The 20,635-nt window shown below is 51.2% G+C and overlaps 10 protein-coding genes across 10 annotated transcripts; 6 read left to right on the top strand and 4 right to left on the bottom strand.

The window, feature by feature from the left end:
* Positions 1 to 709: 709 nt before the first annotated feature.
* Positions 710 to 2,058, bottom strand: IAQ61_004838 (uncharacterized protein; the record flags this gene model as incomplete). The annotated part of the gene is made up of 2 exons (XM_003839448.2): positions 710 to 1,897; positions 1,954 to 2,058. The coding sequence occupies 2 exons, from the start codon at positions 2,056 to 2,058 to the stop codon at positions 917 to 919; spliced, it is 1,086 nt and encodes a 361-aa protein (XP_003839496.1). The 3' UTR covers positions 710 to 916.
* Positions 2,059 to 2,646: 588 nt separating this feature from the next.
* On the top strand, positions 2,647 to 3,492 carry IAQ61_004837 (uncharacterized protein; the record flags this gene model as incomplete). Its single annotated transcript, XM_003839447.1, has 1 exon — positions 2,647 to 3,492. One exon carries the CDS (start codon positions 2,647 to 2,649, stop codon positions 3,490 to 3,492), a length of 846 nt encoding a protein of 281 aa, XP_003839495.1.
* A 262-nt stretch (positions 3,493 to 3,754) lies between these two features.
* CBP20 (Nuclear cap-binding protein subunit 2) lies at positions 3,755 to 4,534 on the bottom strand (the record flags this gene model as incomplete). Its single annotated transcript, XM_003839446.2, has 2 exons — positions 4,265 to 4,534; positions 3,755 to 4,204 (listed from the first exon to the last, which is right to left on the bottom strand). Exons 1-2 carry the CDS (start codon positions 4,325 to 4,327, stop codon positions 3,755 to 3,757), a joined length of 513 nt encoding a protein of 170 aa, XP_003839494.1. The 5' UTR covers positions 4,328 to 4,534.
* On the top strand, positions 4,535 to 7,461 carry IAQ61_004835 (uncharacterized protein). The gene is made up of 2 exons (XM_003839445.2): positions 4,535 to 5,978; positions 6,028 to 7,461. Exons 1-2 carry the CDS (start codon positions 4,725 to 4,727, stop codon positions 7,330 to 7,332), a joined length of 2,559 nt encoding a protein of 852 aa, XP_003839493.2. The 5' UTR covers positions 4,535 to 4,724; the 3' UTR covers positions 7,333 to 7,461.
* An 883-nt stretch (positions 7,462 to 8,344) lies between these two features.
* Positions 8,345 to 8,737, top strand: IAQ61_004834 (uncharacterized protein; the record flags this gene model as incomplete). Its single annotated transcript, XM_066096514.1, has 1 exon — positions 8,345 to 8,737. One exon carries the CDS (start codon positions 8,345 to 8,347, stop codon positions 8,735 to 8,737), a length of 393 nt encoding a protein of 130 aa, XP_065953832.1.
* Positions 8,738 to 10,725: 1,988 nt separating this feature from the next.
* Positions 10,726 to 11,285, top strand: IAQ61_004833 (uncharacterized protein; the record flags this gene model as incomplete). The annotated part of the gene is made up of 2 exons (XM_003839444.2): positions 10,726 to 10,901; positions 10,970 to 11,285. 2 exons carry the CDS (start codon positions 10,726 to 10,728, stop codon positions 11,283 to 11,285), a joined length of 492 nt encoding a protein of 163 aa, XP_003839492.2.
* A 926-nt stretch (positions 11,286 to 12,211) lies between these two features.
* IAQ61_004832 (uncharacterized protein) lies at positions 12,212 to 13,294 on the top strand (the record flags this gene model as incomplete). Its single annotated transcript, XM_003839443.1, has 1 exon — positions 12,212 to 13,294. The coding sequence occupies one exon, from the start codon at positions 12,212 to 12,214 to the stop codon at positions 13,292 to 13,294; it is 1,083 nt and encodes a 360-aa protein (XP_003839491.1).
* Positions 13,295 to 15,509: 2,215 nt separating this feature from the next.
* Positions 15,510 to 16,974, top strand: IAQ61_004831 (uncharacterized protein; the record flags this gene model as incomplete). Its single annotated transcript, XM_003839442.2, has 3 exons — positions 15,510 to 15,772; positions 15,825 to 16,674; positions 16,729 to 16,974. Coding segments are annotated over 3 exons (1,359 nt in total), but the record flags the coding sequence as incomplete, so codon positions are not given.
* A 737-nt stretch (positions 16,975 to 17,711) lies between these two features.
* On the bottom strand, positions 17,712 to 19,697 carry IAQ61_004830 (uncharacterized protein; the record flags this gene model as incomplete). Its single annotated transcript, XM_066096513.1, has 3 exons — positions 17,712 to 17,777; positions 17,872 to 19,126; positions 19,582 to 19,697. 3 exons carry the CDS (start codon positions 19,695 to 19,697, stop codon positions 17,712 to 17,714), a joined length of 1,437 nt encoding a protein of 478 aa, XP_065953831.1.
* Positions 19,698 to 19,901: 204 nt separating this feature from the next.
* Positions 19,902 to 20,594, bottom strand: IAQ61_004829 (uncharacterized protein; the record flags this gene model as incomplete). Its single annotated transcript, XM_003839439.1, has 1 exon — positions 19,902 to 20,594. One exon carries the CDS (start codon positions 20,592 to 20,594, stop codon positions 19,902 to 19,904), a length of 693 nt encoding a protein of 230 aa, XP_003839487.1.
* Between the last annotated feature and the right edge of the window lie 41 nt (positions 20,595 to 20,635).

Here is a 20,635-nt window from a genome sequence, read left to right as displayed (position 1 = left end):
CCGGGGCAGCCAGTCCCACCCCACTCTCTCCACTCCCACGATGACGGTCGAGGGCTCCACGCACGCAATCAAGAAGCTTGGCCAGAAGAATGAGCCTAGTCTTTGCATGGCCCCTTCTCGTCTCGCGCCGTGATTGTGTGATCCGGACGTGATCAAAACCAACCGAACCGCCAGCAAGTGGGGAGGACGAGGAGGAGGAGGAGGAGGAGGAGGAGGAGGAGGAGGGAGAGTGGGAGTGAGGCACAACCACCACAACCCCCCTCCGTCGACACAGTCATGCACCCATCCTACTAGAGTACTCACTCGACTGCAACATCAACCTCGCCGCAATATACATGCTCAGCCCTGGGAAATGCACGTTGACAGAGTACGAGATATCGCTGCATGAGAGAAGGATGCAGTGCATTGCATCCCGGTCATCGCTGCTCCTGATTGGCACTCTGTTTCTCGCCCCTCGCTTACGCTACCTACCCTCTTCCACTCTGTCGGGTCACACGGAAGCCTTTTGCTGCGCATGCTTGGGAACACACCCCATCTTGCAAACTGCCTGCATTCTGATCCCAGTCTGCTCCTGCACTACGCTGTCCTCCATGCAATCTCCCGTCCTCGTTGCCCACTACATTCTATACTCGACCGGTGGAGAGGAAAAGGGACTACTAAAAAGAGGAGAAAGTATAGAGTAGTTGACATGAACATGATGGAGTTCATCACGCCCCCCTCGCCACACCCAACCCATCCTTCTCCAAATCCAACGCTTCAAACGCCACCCAACACATCCTTCTCCAAATCCAACGCTTCAAACGCCACCCAACCCATCCTTCTCCAAATCCAACGCTTCAAACGCCACCCAACACATCCTTCTCCAAATCCAACGCTTCAAACGCCACCCAACCCATCCTTCTCCAAATCCAACGCTTCAAACGCCACCCAACACATCCTTCTCCAAATCCAACGCTTCAAACGCCGTCAACCCCGCCTCATCACCATCAACCACTCCCCTAATAGCAACCGCAACCATGAAACTCTCTTCAAACCCCACAATCTCCATCCTCACATCCTCCAACCTCCTACTCTCCCCTTCCACCCCTTCCACCCCCCTCGGCCCCTCTCCTCCCTTCTTCGCCGTGAACCAGACTTCTGCCTCGCTCACCCGTTCCCCCCAAACACCATGCGTACTGCACCGTGCAGGGCTCCCGGGAGCAGGCGCTCGCACCTTTTTAAACTCCAGTCGCGGAATCCATTGCGCGAGGAGAGCCTCGCCGTCGAGTTTGATAAAGGCCTCCTTGTACGCCCAATACGTGTAGAAGCGGCGTAGTTTGGCATCAATCAATAAATCACTACTCACCGTCCTGCTCTCGCCATTGGCCACCGTCAGAGACAAGTCTCGACCACGTGTGCAACAGCGGTCGTGCCGGCCCAGCGCCTCAGGCGTGATCATGGTGCCGTCGAGGAGGGGAAAGGAAAGCCCCGTGTATTTCATGTCGAAGGATTCCTCGTGGCTGAAGATATCCGTGTAAATGTCTATCCAGCCGTCGAAGCCTTCTTGGTCAATGGTATTGAGTTCGTTGCGTTCGTTGACGCATACAATGTCTACGCCTAATTCAACGTCTCCATCGTCTGTCTTGCAGCCTACGAGGGCGACGAGGCCGGCCTGGTGGCTGATGTTGAATTCGATGGGGGCGGGGGAGCCATTGGCAAGGACAGCGCAGGGTTTGCCATGCTTGGGGTCGCGCTTTCGACTAAACTTGATTTCCTGCCACGGAGTTCCTAGGGTCTGGTGGACGAAGACGCGTTTCAGCAGGGCCGAAGCAAGAGACATGCGGGCATCGGCAATGTGATATTTGCGCGTTACATTGGATTGCTCTTCAGGGCTGAGCAAGGCCAACGCTTCTCTTGCCTGTACATGTCGTCAGCCATGGCTGAGTGACAAGGGGTAAAGGGGGAATGATATACTGAATCTGAATCTGTGATCTTGTTGCCAGGCCATAGTGAACGCGTATCCAGTAGCCAGCACGTGAGACCGCGTCGAGCGTCCCGGCCCGCAGTCGACGTGTCCATGGTAGACAGATTCGTAGACTGAATGGTGATCAAAATCTAAACTAACAATGCCGCTTGTTGGGTAGCTCAGGCCGTGGAGCAAGCGACTAGACACTTGCTTTGTAGTAGGTTCTCGTCAGCCGTCGGGAAACGGGTCAGCCCTATTTGCTCACACAAGCCGGACAGGTGCATGTCGTGGTGGTGATGGGTGCGAAGGCAGGTGAACAGGCTATTCACGGCATGTGCGGGGTTCCAGAGCCGCAAGAGAGTAACTCGAAGAAGGACCATGATTCGCGACTGCTGTCTCTTCATCGACCCTGACTCGGATGCAGCGCAAGGGCTACTCTACTGGTCGGGTAGGCTGAGTAATCCGAGTAATGGGAAGTTACGTACCGACGACAGAATGTTCTTTCTATCGATAAGCCATTTTCTAGTGCTTCCTCGGTCCCGCTTTCCTTGTACGAACGTGTGACTGTACTCTTAACGCCGCTTCTCCTTCGCCAGCCCAGGCCCCGTTATACTCTCCTCCTCCTCCTCCTCTTCTTTTCTTCTATTTCCCGTTTCATATCTCGGAGTTTCGGCGTCTCAATCCAGCTCACTTTACGCATAATGACCGTCTCCCACCCAAACCCCGCCACTATCACAATCGGCGTGCTCGCCCTCCAGGGCGCATTCAGCGAACACATTCAATTATTGCGCGCTGCCTCGCGTCAGTACCCCAATCACACTTTCTACCTTCTCGAGATTCGCACTGCGGAGCAACTGGCACAATGCGATGCTCTCATCATTCCCGGCGGCGAATCAACAACCATGTCTCTTGTCGCTTCTCGCTCCAACCTCCTCGAACCCCTCCGCTCTTTTGTCAAAGTACTCCGGCGACCAACATGGGGAACATGCGCAGGCCTGATATTATTGGCCGAGAGTGCAAATCGGACCAAGAAGGGAGGTCAGGAACTAGTGGGCGGATTGGACGTGCGCGTCCGAAGAAATCACTTCGGGAGACAGCAGGAGAGTTTCGTCAAAGGTCTGAACCTGCCCTTCCTTTCGTCTGGAAATCAAGATGAAAAGGAGCAAGAACCATATCGATGCGTCTTCATCCGCGCCCCCGTCGTAGAAAAGATTCTGCCCCACAAACAAGAGGGCGAGCAAGATGGCGAGAAAGGCCTCGAAGATACAGTCGTTGCCCCCAGTCAGACCCCAGGTGACGAACTGGCGCGGCTGGAACTGAATGCCCAAGTGGAAGTCATGGCGACGCTGGGCGCGGACACGACGAACGGGGAGCAAGGACAGGGCCATGAGGAAATCATCGCGGTGAGACAAGGGAACGTGTTTGGATGTAGTTTTCACCCAGAGTTGACGAACGATGCGCGCATACATAGCTGGTGGTTGGGAGAGGTTGTTGGAGCAGTAGAAAGGAGGAGGCAGTTTGAGCTTGCGGATCGGACAAAGGTCTAGTTGGAATATACAAAGTACGGTGAAGCATATTAGAGGATCAGCGGGCAGCGAGCAGCGAGCAGCGGGCGGGGCTCGTGTAGACTTTTTGCATTTAGTAGCACTCTCTGTGCGGATGAGCATTATGTACCTCGTGAAGAGTAAGAGTAAGGAGGAATAGCTACCTTTGAAAATGACTCCAAACTCCGGTGCCACAGCATAAATCGCGACTGGCTGGCTCACATGTGCTCAGAGGCCTTCCTCGCATCCCAGCAGCTCTCTCCACCTACTGCGCCTCATGATACTCGTCCACGGCCCTTCCATAACCCCCCCTACCAGGATCATACTCATTCCTATACTCATCCCTCACCTGCCCGCCACTCTTGCCGCGTCCATACTGCCTCCCCTCTGCAAACCCCTCATCCAAATCCGTCCTGATGATCCGCTCATCCAGCTTGGTACCCCCAATATACTTCATGCAGTCCAGCGCATCCTGGTGCGTGTAGTACTCGACAAAGCAGAAGCCACAGGGTGTCTTTTGGAAGCGGTCAAGCCCCATCACCAGCCGCTTGATTTCGCCGCATTTTGAAAAGAGCTCGTGGATCTGCTCTTCGGTTGTGTAGAAGGAGAGGTTTCCAACGTACAGCGTGGTCGCGTCGCGCAGTTTGTCTTCGGGCGAGGGCGAGCGCTGCGAGGGGGACTGGTCGCGGTGGTCGCGGCGGTCGCGACGGCGCTTCTGGGGGGTTTGGCATTAGACATGTCTCTTTCTTGAGAGGGAGAGGAGATTGGCGCATACTTTGGATGTGGCATATGAAGACGGCTTGTCGAGGCGTTCTACGGTGCTTCGTAGCGCAGGCATCTTGGCCGTGTATGAGCGTTGCGCCAGTCGTGTAAGTCTTTCTTATCTGCGCGCGCACAAGTCTAGATGTTGATTGGTGTTCTGGTCTTGGTGTTGGGGCTGCTGTGGTTAGTCGTGCAAGAGTGTTCAAGGTGCCCCGGCCCGTGGAGACAGAGGGGAGAAAGAGAGCTGTCTCGAGACGAAACGCGTAAGTTACCTAGGTCCTAGCGCGATATCACCGAAGCATCACCCCCAGCATCTTTTTGTTTGCACATGGGCCACGACCAAACTAGCTCTCTCTTACCATCCCCACAACATCATTGATAGTATCTCCTGTCGCATACGCGAATACTCTTACCTCTAATTGAGAGACTGAATCGAGAGAGAGAGAGAGAGAGTTGAAGGAGAAGTTGCGACTATGCCCAAGGTCCTGAGCTACACGCCAGACTGGCTCAGCCGCCCAAACCCAGGCTACGATTTATTTGCGCCGCGGCGACGAAATGGACATGCAGCGGCGACAAACAAAGTCCGAGGTTTTGGTCCACGAAAGACGATTGCGGCGAGGGGTTCAGAGCTTTTCGTGGCCGTGGGAAACGAGCTGCGCTGGGCAGATCTGGTCAACGTGAAAGAGGGCATCGAGCCCGCATATCGCACCCTCCGAGTGTCGATACCTCTGCCGATCACGCGTCTTACCATCTCGCCAGGTGGTGACTATCTTTGCGTCTCAACCTCGCATACAGTTCATGTTGTACATCTCCCAGACGCCTCGCTGCTGGAAACTGGCGACGACAGCCCGCTCAAGCCCAAGACGTTTCAAGTGGGACCAACCATACACGTACTCGAAGAATCGCCCATTGCAACAACACTATGGCATCCCCTCGGCTACCACGGACGCTGTCTCGTAACCATCACAAAAGCAGGCGTCGTCAGACTGTGGGAAGTGAACCGCGCAGACCGGTCCACCTTCAGCGAACCCTCGCTCTCCATCGACCTGCCCAAGCTGGCAAACGCCACATGCGATCAGGATGACCTCAGTGCCTCCACGTTTGGAGCATCAAAGGGCTTCTCGCCAGACTCTGTGGAGCTCGAAATTGCTTCGGCCTGCTTTGGCGACTTCCCAGACCAGGAGGGCGTGCATGGATGGGCGCCCATGACGCTGTGGATCGCTACGGTACCGGGAGACGTGTATGCTCTGTGTCCGTTGCTACCGAGCAAGTGGCAGCTGGTTGAATCGCCTGGAGCTTTCACTTTCCTGCAGACCCTCACGTCGTCCATCAACATCAACTACGCAAATCTCTCCGAAGACGACGACGCATCAGCGGCAGAGGTCAAGACTTCGGAGAAACAGGTTGCGTGGCTTGCAGACATCATATACGCCGACCCATTCGTCGAGGAGCTGCCCAACGGCGATTCTGTAAAGGTGTTTGCGCGTCCTGCGAGTACACCAGTGGTGCCATTGCTACAAGGACCATTCACAGTGACGGCAGATGTGGACGATTTTGAGCTCAGTGATATGATTGTATTTTCGTTGAAGACCCTCTCAGAGAGCTCCGAGGAAGAGGCTGCCGAGGGCCTGCCAACTGCTGTCGTGTGTCTGCTCACTGACACGAGCGAAGTGCACGTTTGTTTGGATCTCGAGGGTATTATGGGGCGTTGGTTGCCTGCTCCTGACGTATGTGATATTTGCCATGGAGAATTAAAACCCTTGCTAACATATACAGGATGATGTCGATGTAGAGGATATACCCGAGCACGACCTCACCATCGCCGAGACCATTGCACTTGTCCAAAGCGACGAGTCCACCTACAATCAGAGCATAACCCCCGACATCCACACCGACTTCTCCTTTTTTGTCTCACATGCCAGTGGTGTCTTCTACATTTCTCTCGAGTCCTGGATCCGCAAACTAGAAAACGAGCTCTCAGAGCCCCAAATCGAAGGCTCAGACTTCCGCCTCAAGCGCGTTCTCGAATCGGCGAACACTACTGTCGAGCAATACCTACAGCGTCGGACTACCGGCAAGGTTGCAGAACAAGAAGTTACCTCCGCTGTCGTAATCGAAGACGGAAACATTGGCTACATTCTCCTGACCACCGTCAACTCCGAGCCCGTTGCAGCACTTCTCGATGCGCCGGAAGAGGATATACCGACTCCAGACGAAATAGCGGGATATATGGCCATCAGTGGTCCTGCAAAGGAAGTTCGCGAACCATGGCAGCCGCCCAAAGAACTATACGAGCCATTCGACATCAGAAGCGCAATCCACATACCCTCGCGCCACCGCAGCAGCCTCAAGGAAGAAATTCGTCTCTCACCCGCAAACCTAGAACTACTCATGGACGTGCACCGCGTCCTCTCCGTCCAAACAAGCAAGCTCCAACACGCCGTCTCAGACCTCTTCAACCGCGCCACCCGCCTCCAAGAAGAATTCCGCGATCAAGTCTATCGAACCAGTCAAATCGCCGCGAACATCGACTCTGTAACCGGCGGCCCAGACAGCACAGACACGGCTTCCCAAGACGCCTCCTCCTCCGATGCAGCCTACGGCGCCGCACACATCTCCCACCGCCTGGACCGCGTCAAGTCGCGCCAGGAAGCAATTTCGGCACGCTACGAGGCTCTGCGCCGCAAAATGGCAAATATCAACACCACGGAGCTCAGCGACAAGGAAGCAGATTGGATCCAGGAACTGCAGCTCATGGACGCCACGCTGGATAAATCAAGTCGCACGCTCTCGGCCGATGTGGATGGCAGTGAGGAGACGCCGGTTTACGAACGCGTGCAGCGGCTGAAGAGCAGCAAGGAGGAGGTTTTGCGCCAGGCACAGGAGGTAGCCGGTACGAGTGCGGGTGCGGGTGCAGGTGCAGGTGCATTGTCGGCGCAACGGGGCGATGGGGTCAAGGTGCCGAGTTATACGCGCAAGATGGAGAATGAGGTTGTCGGCGAGTTGATTCGGAGGAACGAGGTCCTTGTTGAGGCGGCGGTGGAGAGATTGAGGGGCTTGGGCGTGGCTTTGCCTGTTTAAAAGGGAGCGGGGGAAGCTGGGGCTTGGGATCATGTAGTGAGATGTAGTTTAGTCTAGTCTGGTGCTATGCTGTGCAGTACAATGCAGTGTATATGTGTACAGTACCAAATGTCAAGTGTATCTACGGAAGGGGGTTTCTCGTCTTGTATCTTCCGCATGCTCTGGAGCTTACCAGTTTTTCTTCTTCTTATACTTACGCCTAGCTCTCTGTGTATGTACCTGAAAAGGCGGTGGCAACTGCTAAATGTATAATTCCTTGATTTTTGTTGGTTGGGTTGTGTTGGGTTGTATTGGAATGTGTGGTATAGCGTTTTGTCCTGATTATGAAATGTATACTACGTGTTCTGTACCCTGATCTTAGATGTGTAGAGATGACTGTCAAAAGGAGTACGGTATACGGTACTGGTATAGCAAGGGACAAGTGTCGATGACGTCTGACCGATTGATTAAGCTTGAGCTTCTACGTCAGCCACACCGACCACCCATCCCTTACACAACCTTCATGCAGCTCTATCACCCCAATACAGAAGAATCCGAACTATGCACATCTGAAGCTGCGAGTAAGCGCGGCTGAGAGAACCACATACACCGAGACTTGGCCAATCGCGACGCACGACAGATCAGCAGACTGGTGAACCCAATGTGGATGGTGTTGCAGAGTGCTGCCAGGGTGGTCTCTGGTGGCAGTTAAGTCTCTGACTTGGTTTCTTACTTCTTTGATGGAACTCGAATGTGCTTGTTCTACTCTTGCGAAACATTTCTGTTGCGGACGATTCGTATACCAGGACCATGGAAGCTGAAGTCACGCACACTACGCCGGATGAATATCACGTATGTAACCACTGCGATTACCGTAAAACTGATCCCCTGAAGCTTGAAGAGCTGAGGGAAGGAGCAAAAGAGTTATGTCCGATATTCGTTCTCTTCTTGGCTTGTCTTGACTGGGCTGTTCCGACCCTGATACGGTACGAAGACGTGAGCGATTCATCAAAATATGAATATCTGGTCCAACATGACCATTTGGACTGAAGATAGATTTGTAGTCTCCCTTAGACCCTTCCAGTTGCCAGGAGGTATGCTTTCAGAGCGTGTGTACGCAACGATAACTATAACTGAAACGAAAGGTCATGAATACATGCACGGCAATATTCCGATAGGGGTTATGTTACCTGGTTCTACAAGTTCTGAATCAACTTTTACAACTATGACCGGATGGCTTACAGAGTGTCTCGAGGAGCATGAAGGATGTGTGCCCACGCCTATACCTCTACACAGAAATGTCAGATTCCTGGAGATAAAAGACGACGTAATTTTGCTCCAACAAGATATTCACCCTGAGAGATATGCCTGTCTTAGTCACTGCTGGGGATCTGGCGAGGCCATTGTCAAAACTTCCAAAGGCTAGTCTCAGCCATCACTTGGAGACCGGGATCGCTATGAACAGACTCCCATCAACTTTCCAGGACGCTGTTCAGATTTGTCAGAGACTTGGCATAAGCTATATATGGATCGATAGTCTTTGCATCATCCAAGACTGTGATGAAGACTGGCAAAATCAGGCAGCCGCAATGGCTGATATTTATGAAGGCGCAATGATCACAATCGCTGCGGCCCACGCCGATAATCCTACCAAAGGATGCTTTAGCAATACCCCATGGGCTTGCATTGGGAATCCTCTGCCTGGCTATGCCGGCGTGTATGTCCGCATGGATCCGAGCCAGAGTTTCACCGTAGCCAAGATTCATGGCCTCTCCTGAACAGAGGGTGGGTTTTTCAGGAGATCAGCTTGTCCAATCGAGTGATCTACTTCGGTACGCAAGAATTATTCTGGCAATGTCGCCATGGAACGCAACGCGAAAGCGGAACTGGTATCGACGCGCGACGGCCAGTGGGAAGGGATAAATACCGATCACATCCTGCAGACTATGCAACTGAGGATTTGGTCGAATGTTGGCACACAACTGTGTGTAAATATGCTTGGCGGGAACTGAGTCGCCAACAGGATCGTTTGCCAGCGATCGCGGCCATCGCAAGGCGTCTAGAGGCCTTTCGACCCTGCGATCGCTATCTCGCAGGATTATGGGAATCTTCACTTGCCAATGATCTGATGTGGATGACGTTCGACGAAACAGACCAGCTTGACAGCTCTCGAGATGAAGCAATAAAGAAACGTATACTCGAAGCTACCACATCACCTTTGGGGATCCCGACCTGGTCTTGGGCATCTACGCACAGTGCAGTGATATATTCAGAAAACGATGAAAGTATAGACATTGCGGAGATTCTGCACATCGACTACTCCATCATTGGACCCACGGTTTCTGGTAATATCAAGAAAGCGTTTCTTACAGTTCGAGCTCCCATTTTTGCCCTAGATGGTATGCGAGAGGCTTCTTCAGTACATATCGATCTTTCGAGTGCTATTCAGCCACTGCAATCGAAAGCCGCATGCAAGCTAGTCACACGACATATATGTTGGGATAATTACGGCTTCGCAGACAGTATACCTGGTAACCTGGATTGCTATGCTCTATTCGTAACGAAGACAAAGCCCTACTGGTGGCAGCCAGCGATTGTTGTCAAACAAGTAGGGCAAACAGGGAGATACCTGCGCCTAGGGGCGATCTGGATTCATTGTGCTGGATTGTACAAAGTTGAGCGTATCTATGAACGGATACCTAAGGACCAACGCTACAATCGAGATGACATTCTGCAAGCCAAGAAGGAGTATGAGAGCATTTTTGCGGAGAAGTTGAGGGATGCGGTACAAACGATAACATTGATCCAACTTGGCTTTTTTTTGGATGCCACTAATTTTCCAAGCACGGTATATAGATCACGAGATAAAATTAATCGCTCTTGCGTGTCAGACTCGTTTGTTTGTACCAAGAATCGAGGTTTGGAAAGCACTTCACAGGTTTTCCTGTATACTATTTCCTCACAAGTGTCTAGTTCCTCATCCAATTCATCCAATGTTACCGAAACAAACGTTACCTCCTCAGATGTATTGCTTAGCCCTTGTTGTGTTGATTCTTGACTAGGCTTTGTGCCACTTCATGACTTATACACTGTACTGTATATAACGTGCTGAACCAGACACTTTGTCACTCAAGTCTAAGATGCATTATTCTGGGGAAGTGTGCGATTATACTCTATGCGGTAAGCTTGACTTACCCCACAACTAAATAGACACGCACGTGTGTGCCGTAAGAATGACGCAATTCTGGAAACGCGTCATGCTAGTCAGACCATCGCTCCACTGGCACCATCCCTCTCACAACAAAACACCCAACTGGAAGCCAATATACCTCACAAAACGCAACTTTCGGATCAATTGACCTCGTACGGAACCAATCACCCTCGAAACATCAACATATCACTTTGACGGTCAAAATGGCCAACTCGCTTAACTACCCCTTGCTCGCCATCCCAGCATACTACATCTTCTCGCTCGTCCCCCACATATACGCCGGCAGCATTCTCTCAGCAAATGGCTATAAAGTCAACAATGCTAACCCCAAGGCCTCTCTCGCGCCCGATGCCGTGAAGGGAAAGGTCCCAGACGCAGTGTACGTGAAACTATTCACCTGAGACTGTATCTATACACCCACTAATTGCACCCTTTCATGCCGCACAGATTCCAGAAATACCAGCGTGCCGAGAATGCGCAATCGAATAATCTCGAGCAATTGCCCTTGTTCGCCGTCGCGGTTCTCGCAAGCATCATGGCGGAGAGGACGACGGCCGCAGGAATCGGAAGGGAGATTGTGCGTGGTGACGCCACGGGCTTGTCTACGTTTATCGGAGCCTTCTTTGTTGCGCGCTCGGTGTACGGGGTGGCGTATGTGCAGATTGCTGAGCATTCCAAGAGCTTTATTAGGAGTTTTGCGTACACGGTGGGGGTTGGGTTGTCAATATATCAGATCTATAAGGCTGCTACGCTTTTGGGGTAGAGGGTGTGATTGGGATTGTGGACGCTACCTACTTTGTAGAATTAAATCAAAGCGTTCATATTTCAAGTTTAAGTAAAGTTTGAGATCAGTCTACTTTGTATGCTTACAACACCATTCGTATCCCTCCTTTCCTGTATGGCCGTTTTGCAGCTGGAAGCCCTGTTAACCCGTCACCACTCCATTATCTTTCACTCTGAACTTCACAGGTAATGTCTCCAAGAGGCTGTGTTGTGGAGCCTCAAGCTTACCGGTCTTCCAAAAGGCAGATCACCGGAAAGCTTAATGCATGCGAACTTGCGTTCAAAGCTATACTTTGAGCGATTATCGCGCTGAATAATTTGCATGGCAATACGGCAGTGCGAATCGGCCCATGCTATTTTATCGGTTAGACGGGTCATAGTTTTCGTCACTGACTCGGTCGTGTCCTAGTCGCGTCGAAGGATTTGCCGGTTTCCACCTTTCCACCTAGGTGAAGCAAACTCCTGGAACAGCCAATTGGGAACAGTGCGTGTCTACAAATGAAGTGATATTGCCACGTACAACAGGATTGAAGAACAGAGATGGATGTGGTGATGCGCCAACGAGGAGCTAACAACACCATGGGGACGGTAGTAGAGAGAGAGAGAGATACCCGAATGGCCAAGACGTCATTGCCAAGGGTGCGCTACACGCGCACTTACTCCATGTGGTGAGCGCTCTCCGAGCAGATGATCTCTACCAATCGAGACTCCATTCAATTTTGTAGGAACTATGTGCGGGATGCCTTTCGGTCACATCGCCGGCGGTATTCAATTGCCATCTCGGGCCCTCATTTGGGCGTTATAAATTCGCGCTGAAGTCTCTGCACGACTTCGTTCCTTGGCCTGCGAACTCCCTCCGGAACTACCACTCTGTATTTCAAGGCTCAATTGCCATTCCACAGCAAAATGCACACTTCCAATTCATTCTTCTCGGTAGCTCTATGGCTCGCCTTCGCCAGCACGCCAAGTGTTGCTGGACCAAGCTGTGGGACATCGACTACCCAACTACAGCATTGGCCCGCTGACGCTGCAGCAAAGCTTAATGCCATGATTGCAAAGAATGCCAACCAAAGCAACTATGCAGTCTTCGACATGGACAACACTAGCTACCGCTACGATCTCGAAGAATCCCTACTGCCATTTCTTGAGAACCGCGGTATCCTGACGCGCGAGAAGATGGACCCAAGTCTGAAATTGATCGACTTCAAGGACACAGCCAACTTCACAGAATCACTTTACAGTTATTATAACCGCCTTTGTGAAGTAGATGATTTAGTGTGTTACCCGTGGGTCGCACAGATCTGGTCAGGATTTTCCCTACGCGACCTCAAAGGCTATGTGGACGAGCTCATGGCATACAATTCGACACTCCCAGTAAAGTACTGGGATGGCGACAACATCACCGAAAGCACCGTAAACACCCCCAAGGTCTTTCGTGGCCAAGCTGAGCTCTACAATGCGCTGATGGACAATGGCATCGCCGTCTACGTCATCAGCGCTGCCCATGAGGAGCTCGTCCGCTTCGTGGCCAGTGACCCCAAGTACGGATACAACGTGCCCCCTCAGAATGTGATTGGCGTGACGACTATGCTGAAAAATGTCACCTCTGGCGACCTTACCAATGCCCGCAAGCAAATCACCGAAGGCATCTACGACTACGAAGCCAACCTCGACCTCGTCATGACTCCCTACCTCTGGACACCTGCTACCTGGTTCGCTGGCAAATGGGCGGCTATCCTGACGTACATTGATGAGTGGAAGATACCCATCTTCGCTGCTGGTGACACCCCCGGAAGCGACTCGTTTATGCTGTTCCATGGCGTAGATACGGCCAAGGGCGGAGTCCACTTGTGGATCAACAGGCGTGACGCTTATTTGGAGCGTATCCAGGGCGAGATCAAGAACAATACCGCTGCGCAAATAGCTAATGGAAGGGAGGTGACAGCGGACAAGAACTGGATCTTTGTCAAGCCAGCGGATATTCTATAGACGTTCTGCTGTGTACATGAGTTGTGACTGTTGTATATAGTCAGTCAGAGTTGCGTAACTGATAGATACCATAGGCGGTATATCGCTGAATTATTACTACATGCCCAAGTCTTTTTTATAAACGTGGTGAGCACTTTTTGGTGTGGGTAGCTAATCACCTATACTTTTGGCAAGTAGATTCCCAAAATGTCTAATACGTCTTGTTCATAAGCCGGGTACCGAGCAACGATCGCGCACTTCAGACAAACGTCGTGCTTTCCTGGACGTATGCACTATCGCGTGATTCTCTATGCTGTACGAGTAGAATAATATATGTAATCAGCGTTTGCCGGTGCGTCGTAAGACTACGTTTCATCACCGCCTAGCTAGCACGCTGTCGTGATCCCACTGCAAGAACATCTTCGCCAGACCTTACTGATGTGAAATATCGCATCTCCATGTGGGTGCCATATACGTAATTCATGCGGCAGTAAAGTTGCGAGGATATACGCGTGCTGATCCACTGGCGATTCGTACGGTTGGAGGAGTGAGTTATGTAAACTACCGTACCGGTACAACTACCAGCTGCCAGATTACGGTAGACCCAATCGGGTCAGTCGGGAATGGCTAGAAATGGACCCAAGCATTGTAGGTGCCTGGCGATCACCAGGCAACTTTCATCCATTATCAGCTATATCCTTCCTGCAACAACCGGCATCCAGAAATCTATCATGGTGGCGCAAACGAGGCTTTTCGATGGCAATCTTAATACGGAGATTTGCGGCACGCCCTCCTACCAAATGGCTTGGTTCAAGCCAAAGGAGAGGAGTACGGCAGATTTGAATCGGTCATTTGTCCACTTCAACATGGTAAAGTGAACATCATTGATCATGCACGCGCTTCAAGCAAGAAAGCCATGCCGTGGTTCCAATAGTTTCTCATGTGGTTTTCGCATCCATTCATCGAGTCAGCAACTGCCAAGAACGAAGCGACTTCAGACAAGTCCACTGCACACATACTACACGCGCATGCCTTGCAACTCGGGCGAAACTGAAGTCAGGAAATGTAACCAACGCGACTGAGCAATAACCAGACGGGACTCTTTTGAAGACAAAGAGCATTGAAAAAATTCTCGATTGCAGCACCGGAATTTTAATTTGGCGAGGCGTCGCTTGGCTTTTCAAAGGTTTTTTTTTTTGACAACCTTTAGGTTGTCGGGAATCTGGTACGGGGCGGTAGGTACCGGTACGCTACTGTGGTAGACGATTGATTTTCCACATTCGGCATGATCCGTAGTCGACCGACAGGATCGCTGATGCGTCCCGACTGGCTACATTGGTTGAAACATGGGCTTCCTCACAGGAAAGTGCGGACAGCGGACACTCTGTTTAAGCTTCAGGAGCCACGCGTTAGGTACCGGTAGGCTTCGTGAAGGGAGCGTTCACTTCCAATTACTTGTCCATGCTCTTCCAGCCCAGGAGCCACCTTAGTGTACCGTAATTTCGGGTATTTCGGCGTAATTCTGGCTTTACAAACGTTAGTCAGCGTAAGACACTGTACGGTCAAATCGTGCGTTGGGTTTGATTGCGTTTAAGTGAGGTTGTGGTAGAGCGAGATAGGATTAGTGGTGTAGATCAAGGAACGAGAAACATAGAAAGAGGTGACCGCCCTTCCCTACGTATCCTTTATTGTGTAGGTGCCACCCCTAGGTGTCTTGGAAAGTACATCACATACACTACTGAGATAGAACCCAGCCGCTAAACCCACATCTACACCTGATTAGGGTGAGAGAGTCAAACAACGATTCCCCTGTGGCTTGGTTCTTAGGGCCATTACTCTCCCTGCTTCTGAGAACACTAGCTGACGCGATACCCAACAAGTGAAAATGATGCCTGCGGACCTGATACGGACCTTTTGATTCACAGTTTGGTCAGCCCTTCCAATCCACTCCTTACTCTATGAACTCTTTCATCATGTTCGGTTCGGCGCGGCACGGCAGTAAATGTGAGCCTTCAATTAGTAGCTTTTGCGAGTAACAATAACGACGCCTTGTTCTTGTTGAGAAGGTACACAACAAAGCTGTGGCCTTGTTGACCAAGCGAAACCTTCTATCCGCCATCCGTTTCCAACTATCAAGATCGGCAGCAAGGGATTCTTGTAGCGCCGGTCCGTTTGTACGGTAACAGCTGACGTCAGCCCTGAATCCCCAACTTTGTGATTTGATGGGCTTCCATTCTTTGGGATAATAATAAGTTGTGCGCCACCGTGGTCGTGCAACCCTCAGATTCACTCTCCCACTTTCCTTTTGTTGTCATCACCGAAGTGCTCCATTTTAGTCCCTTTTGTTCAGAAAGACTTTCACTTCACCATGTTGGCTCATCATCGCGCGGTCCTTATTGCCATCACCTTTTTCTTGGTCGTATCATGCTCGTTCTACCTTTTTGGGTCTGCGGACCAATCGAGGCTGATTTTTGAGAGACTGGAGACAATCACTCACGAGTAAGTAAACACATCCTCCCGGCCTTACAAACATCTCTAACATACAGCTCAGTGCCACAGGACCGTTACGACCTACATCGAATCTACGCAATACTATACTGTCACTCTTCGCACCAATAAAACATGATCCGACAAACCCGGAATATGTCGACCCATCTGGGCTGCGTTTCCAATCTCGCAACCAATCGATATGGAAGAAGCCTTTGGGCAAGAAGATCCTAATCGTAGACATCGACACGCGGGTCCCGACTGGACAGAATCAAATCCTCAACCCTGCTCTGATGGACTGGGAGAATCTAGAGCTGGAGGGAGGAGGACTCGTATCCAACGCCATCATGAACCATTATCTTTATGCCATGATCCACGGATACGACTACAAGTTCTACCAGGCGCAACACATGAAGGATCGTCATGACACCTGGATCATGCCGCATGTCTTCCGCGAATTGCTGCCCGACTATCAGTTTGTAGTTGCCATGGACGCAGACGCCACAATTCCACATCTCGAAGTTCCCCTGGAGTGGATGTTTAACCGATGGGGCATACACAAACATACCTCTATCGCCATGCCCTGGGACACTGAGGAATTCATAGCAGATGGCTCGTCCATCAGCAGAGATAGCAAGGGCCTCCGCGTTCTGAACACTGGATTTGTCGTCGCGCAAAACTCAGAGACCACTCTGGAGATGCTGGAAGCATGGCGTGACTGCCCAAGCGAAGAGCGCTATCCTGGCTGCAAGCAGTGGGCATACAACTGGAGTCACGAACAGCGCGCTTTTTCGGAATACATTCGCTATGACTTCAACAAGACCGCTGAGACCATTGTCAGCATACCCTGTGATGATGCAGTGGGCTGGCCTGGATTCTTGGCAGATACCTTGGAGGGCCACCCATATGGCATAGTGCGTAATTTGCATGCTATTCGTGATACCAAACTGAGGGCTAACAAGGAATAGAGCGAGTGTAATGGCAGATTCGTGAGCCACTACACCATCGGAAAAGACAAAGTAAAGGCTGCTAGCAGCAACAGCGTGATGCAGGCGTTGACCGACGTTATACAAAAAAGCCTGCTGACATACCAAGAACAACTCTGGTACAAGGAGCCCAAGAAGGAGAAAGAGCCAAATGCAGATTTGTTCAAACACAAGGGCAAAACCGTCTCAGCGATAGCGGAGGGCATGGAGATCACTTCACGGCAGTGATACTCATCCTGCCCGAATGTTTTGCTGTCGGACGCGCTGTTTAAACAGTATGGGAAGGGCGTTACAAGGAGTCAGACCATTCTTTACGTTGAGATGCCAGATCACTTGAGATCCCCAGGATAGATTATGCGAATGAGACGTTCTACTAAGCTTCTTACGCCCTACGACCTCTAATTCAGGAGACAAGCAAGTTTGCCGAACCCAACGTACCACAGTACAGTATGACCTGTGGATGTGTCAGTTCGCAACAGACTACAAGGTGAGTTTATCAGAAGAGACAAACAACAGTCAGAAGCTCTTGTGCTCGCGCATGGCGTCTCACGACAGGCCACGGTCTCGTTCATCTAGGCTAACATACGCAAGCCGCGGACTAGCAAGAGAGGGCTGCCTATGAGACACTCGGTTCAAGTGTTTGGGGTCATCATACTTGTAAAAAAAAAGTCACAGAATAGGAAAGTGGTACGTACATTGTATGCAGTACCCTTGATGGAAGTTTGTTGAAGCGGCGCGGGATTGTTGGTGTTGCAGTGGTGTCCGGGCAGTCGTACAAGTCGCGAACATGGCGCGCTTGTGTTCAGGATGGAATGGGTAAATTACCTAGCAGGGAGATTAGTCATTTACCGGTACATACCGGTAATTTAGCGCGTCTTCATGCACAAGGCACTCCACTCCAGGCTTGACCGTCCTTGCAAATACAACATACGTGTATTCTGCGGACTCGATTCTGCATATCTTTTCTAGCCCAAACAATGGTTGCTGGTACGAAGTGAAATTCTCCAAGCCTGATGAGCTCCTAAATCGATCTATAATACAGTAACTCTCTAGCCCACCAGTGCGTGCTCAAGGTCCAAGCACCGTAAGCCCCCTTATCATGGATCCTTTTTTTCAGCGAGCTACGAGGTCTCTGAGGTGTTCTGTATACTGCGGTGGTCTTGTTTCGATGAGGAGATTCGTATGCTTTTCGAGAATAACGATGAATAACTCTCCAGCGCGCACGCGCTGGAGCGGATCCATGTTCAAAGCAAGCATCAGGCAGTGATTGAGTTGATCAGAGTATTTTGGACTGGGTCGACGGTCTCGGGAGAATAACGCTTCGACATCTATGAGATCAGTAGGAGACCGCTTCACGAAACCCATGAGTTCCGGCACTGTATCTGTCGGAAGGTTGATGGGGACCACACGCCGTGGAACTCTTGCTGCCCAGTAATTCCATGTTCTCGATTCGGGCCAGTTGCTTGGATAAGGAGGTACGTTCCCCTGTGATGTCCATACGTCTCGAAGGTGATAGGGTGTCACGATCGGATGAAAAGTGTGGGCAAGGTTATGCATTATTGCTCCAATTCCCCATACATCGCAAGGTGGTGCGTATTGTGTGGCCCCTGTGGTGGTGAGCTCCATCCTACGCTCGATCATCTCCGGCGGCCAGCTTATCGGCGTGCCAAAGGACTCTGGGTTTACAGAAAAGGGTCTGTAGTAATCGGCACCTCCGAAATCCCCAAGCTTCACATGAATGTCTGACATGTCGTCAAAGACACCCATTCTCTTTACTAATACGTTCTCTGCTTTTAGGTCTCGGTGTAATATCGTCCTCCAACCGGAGCGTCTCCAGGGATGCTCCATGTTGATACCCTCATGCAGGTATGCCATCGCGGCAGCTAGCTGCACGTATACGGACCACATGAACTCTTCCGAAAACGTCCCGTCGTTCCCTGCTCCCAAATTCCGAGATTGGACCTGGAAGAGGTCGCCTCCAGGGCAGTATTCGAGCAAGAGTGTCAAATCACGTGGGGAAGGTTGGCCCTCAATGTAGCCCAGACAATCTATGATGTGCGTGTGAGGCATGAGGTTCAGCAAAACCGTGAGCTCCCCCACTGGCCGTAAACGAGAGACGACCTTGACAGCGATGAGCGAGCCCGTGCGCGAATTTCTCCAGGCCTCAACATAGCCTTCTGAACCCTCTTCGATTTCCTGTATGCGCTCGTACTGGGAAAGAGCCGGAATAAGTGTATTCCGATTTGCCCCTAGTCTGAATGGATTGAAGGACATGACGGTTGAGAGGTTTGCGACCGGTCTCTCTGGCAAGTGATACAACGATGGTGGGGTATTGATAGTGAAAGTATGATTATAAGTGGGCGGCAGTACGAGTGTGTGTCTGTTGTTCTCACTTCGGGATGTGTGGAGTGTTGTTCCAACGCATTAGCAACAGCTGGGGGCGTAGTTGCTCATAAATGAACCGCGTTACTTGATCGCACTTTCACAACATATGAAGTACAAGCGGGCAACTGCTTACCGAAAGTGAACCTCAAAGCCAAGACCGTTACTTCCTTGCATATGTTCCTTGATTACCTAGCGGTGACCCAGTCCCATTGCAACAACATGGGTGTCCGAATAATAGAGCTAATAACTGACAGCCTATCAATCACTTCGCCATTTCATTCAGGCGTCATTTATAATTTCACTGCTCTATATCGCATTGCTCCCACATGTCCGAATACCGAGCACTTTGCGTCTTGACGTGATTGTTGAGATGACGAAGGAGTCTGGCTGGATATATATTGTGTCTTGTGGTACCACAGCAATCAGTAGGCTACGCAAGAAATATCATACGTACTCGATGACATGTTGAAGAATCCCGTTATAATGTTTGTTCCAAAAGCTAGATGGGAGAGTTCAGGCTGAGTTAATCCAGCCAAGCATTTCGGCGATCTGGATTGAAATCTCATTGATCTAGTAGTTTATTGCGTGCCATAAACCTTGAACGTGAAAATAGTTATTTAATTTTTTGTTCATTTCTATTTATGTCTATTCGTTTGTCCCAATACCCACCGATAGTTGTATGGTCCTTCCAACTCCCCAGACACAGCATAACCGTGGGAGTTGTACTGATTTTCCTTTTTATTTCTCCTTACTCCAATGCATGCCTAAACTTATTTGCCCCACGCTGCGTCCCTCTGCTCAAACTCCACAAACTCAGACGCCCACTTCTGGTGCTCTGGTCCAACAAAGTGACCCACAGTCCAGACTGTAACATCAATACCCGAGCTCACACCAGCAGCATGTACGATTCTGACACCCTTGTCATTCAAGCCTCCATCAACCCAGCGCAACTCCTCCATGATCTGAATGTTCGAGGGACCACCCGCAGCCTTATCCGCAATCTCGCGCAGCTTGTTGAAGCTGAGGTGATGTGTTGTGCACTTGCGCTCCTTCAACACACCTGCAGCGGCGAGCAGAATAGCACCCGTGCACACACTCTGCAACACCCGCTTGCCAACCTCTGGGCGTGGCGGCGTGGCAGCAAACTTCTGCAGCATGGCGGTGAGCTCCTTGCCCTCTGGCGACGCGATCAAAGCTTCGAGAGTGTCCTCTCCGGAGCCGGGAATCACAAGAATATCGTACTCTTCGATCTTGGAGGCGACTTCTTGGAATGTGGCTTGAGGGACGTAGGTGAGGGCCGCGCAGGCGGAGGATACGGGATTCCAATGGGAAAAGGTTGTTACTTGGAAAGGGGGTTCGCCGGAAAAGTCGCGAGGAGGAGCAGAGAAGACTTCTGCGGGTCCAGTGAAATCGAGGACATCGCCTTTGGGGAACAAGTAAATCGCTACTCGGATGGGTGCCATTTTGGGTGTGATGGGTTGTGAAGATGTGCGTAAGGGTTAGA

This window comes from Plenodomus lingam (genome assembly GCF_022343315.1).
Source record: "Plenodomus lingam strain CAN1 chromosome Unknown contig_19, whole genome shotgun sequence".
In the NCBI taxonomy this organism is placed as follows: domain Eukaryota; kingdom Fungi; phylum Ascomycota; class Dothideomycetes; order Pleosporales; family Leptosphaeriaceae; genus Plenodomus; species Plenodomus lingam.
The sequence above is the reverse complement of the archived record's forward strand: the minus strand, read 5'-3'. Positions and strand labels throughout refer to the sequence as shown.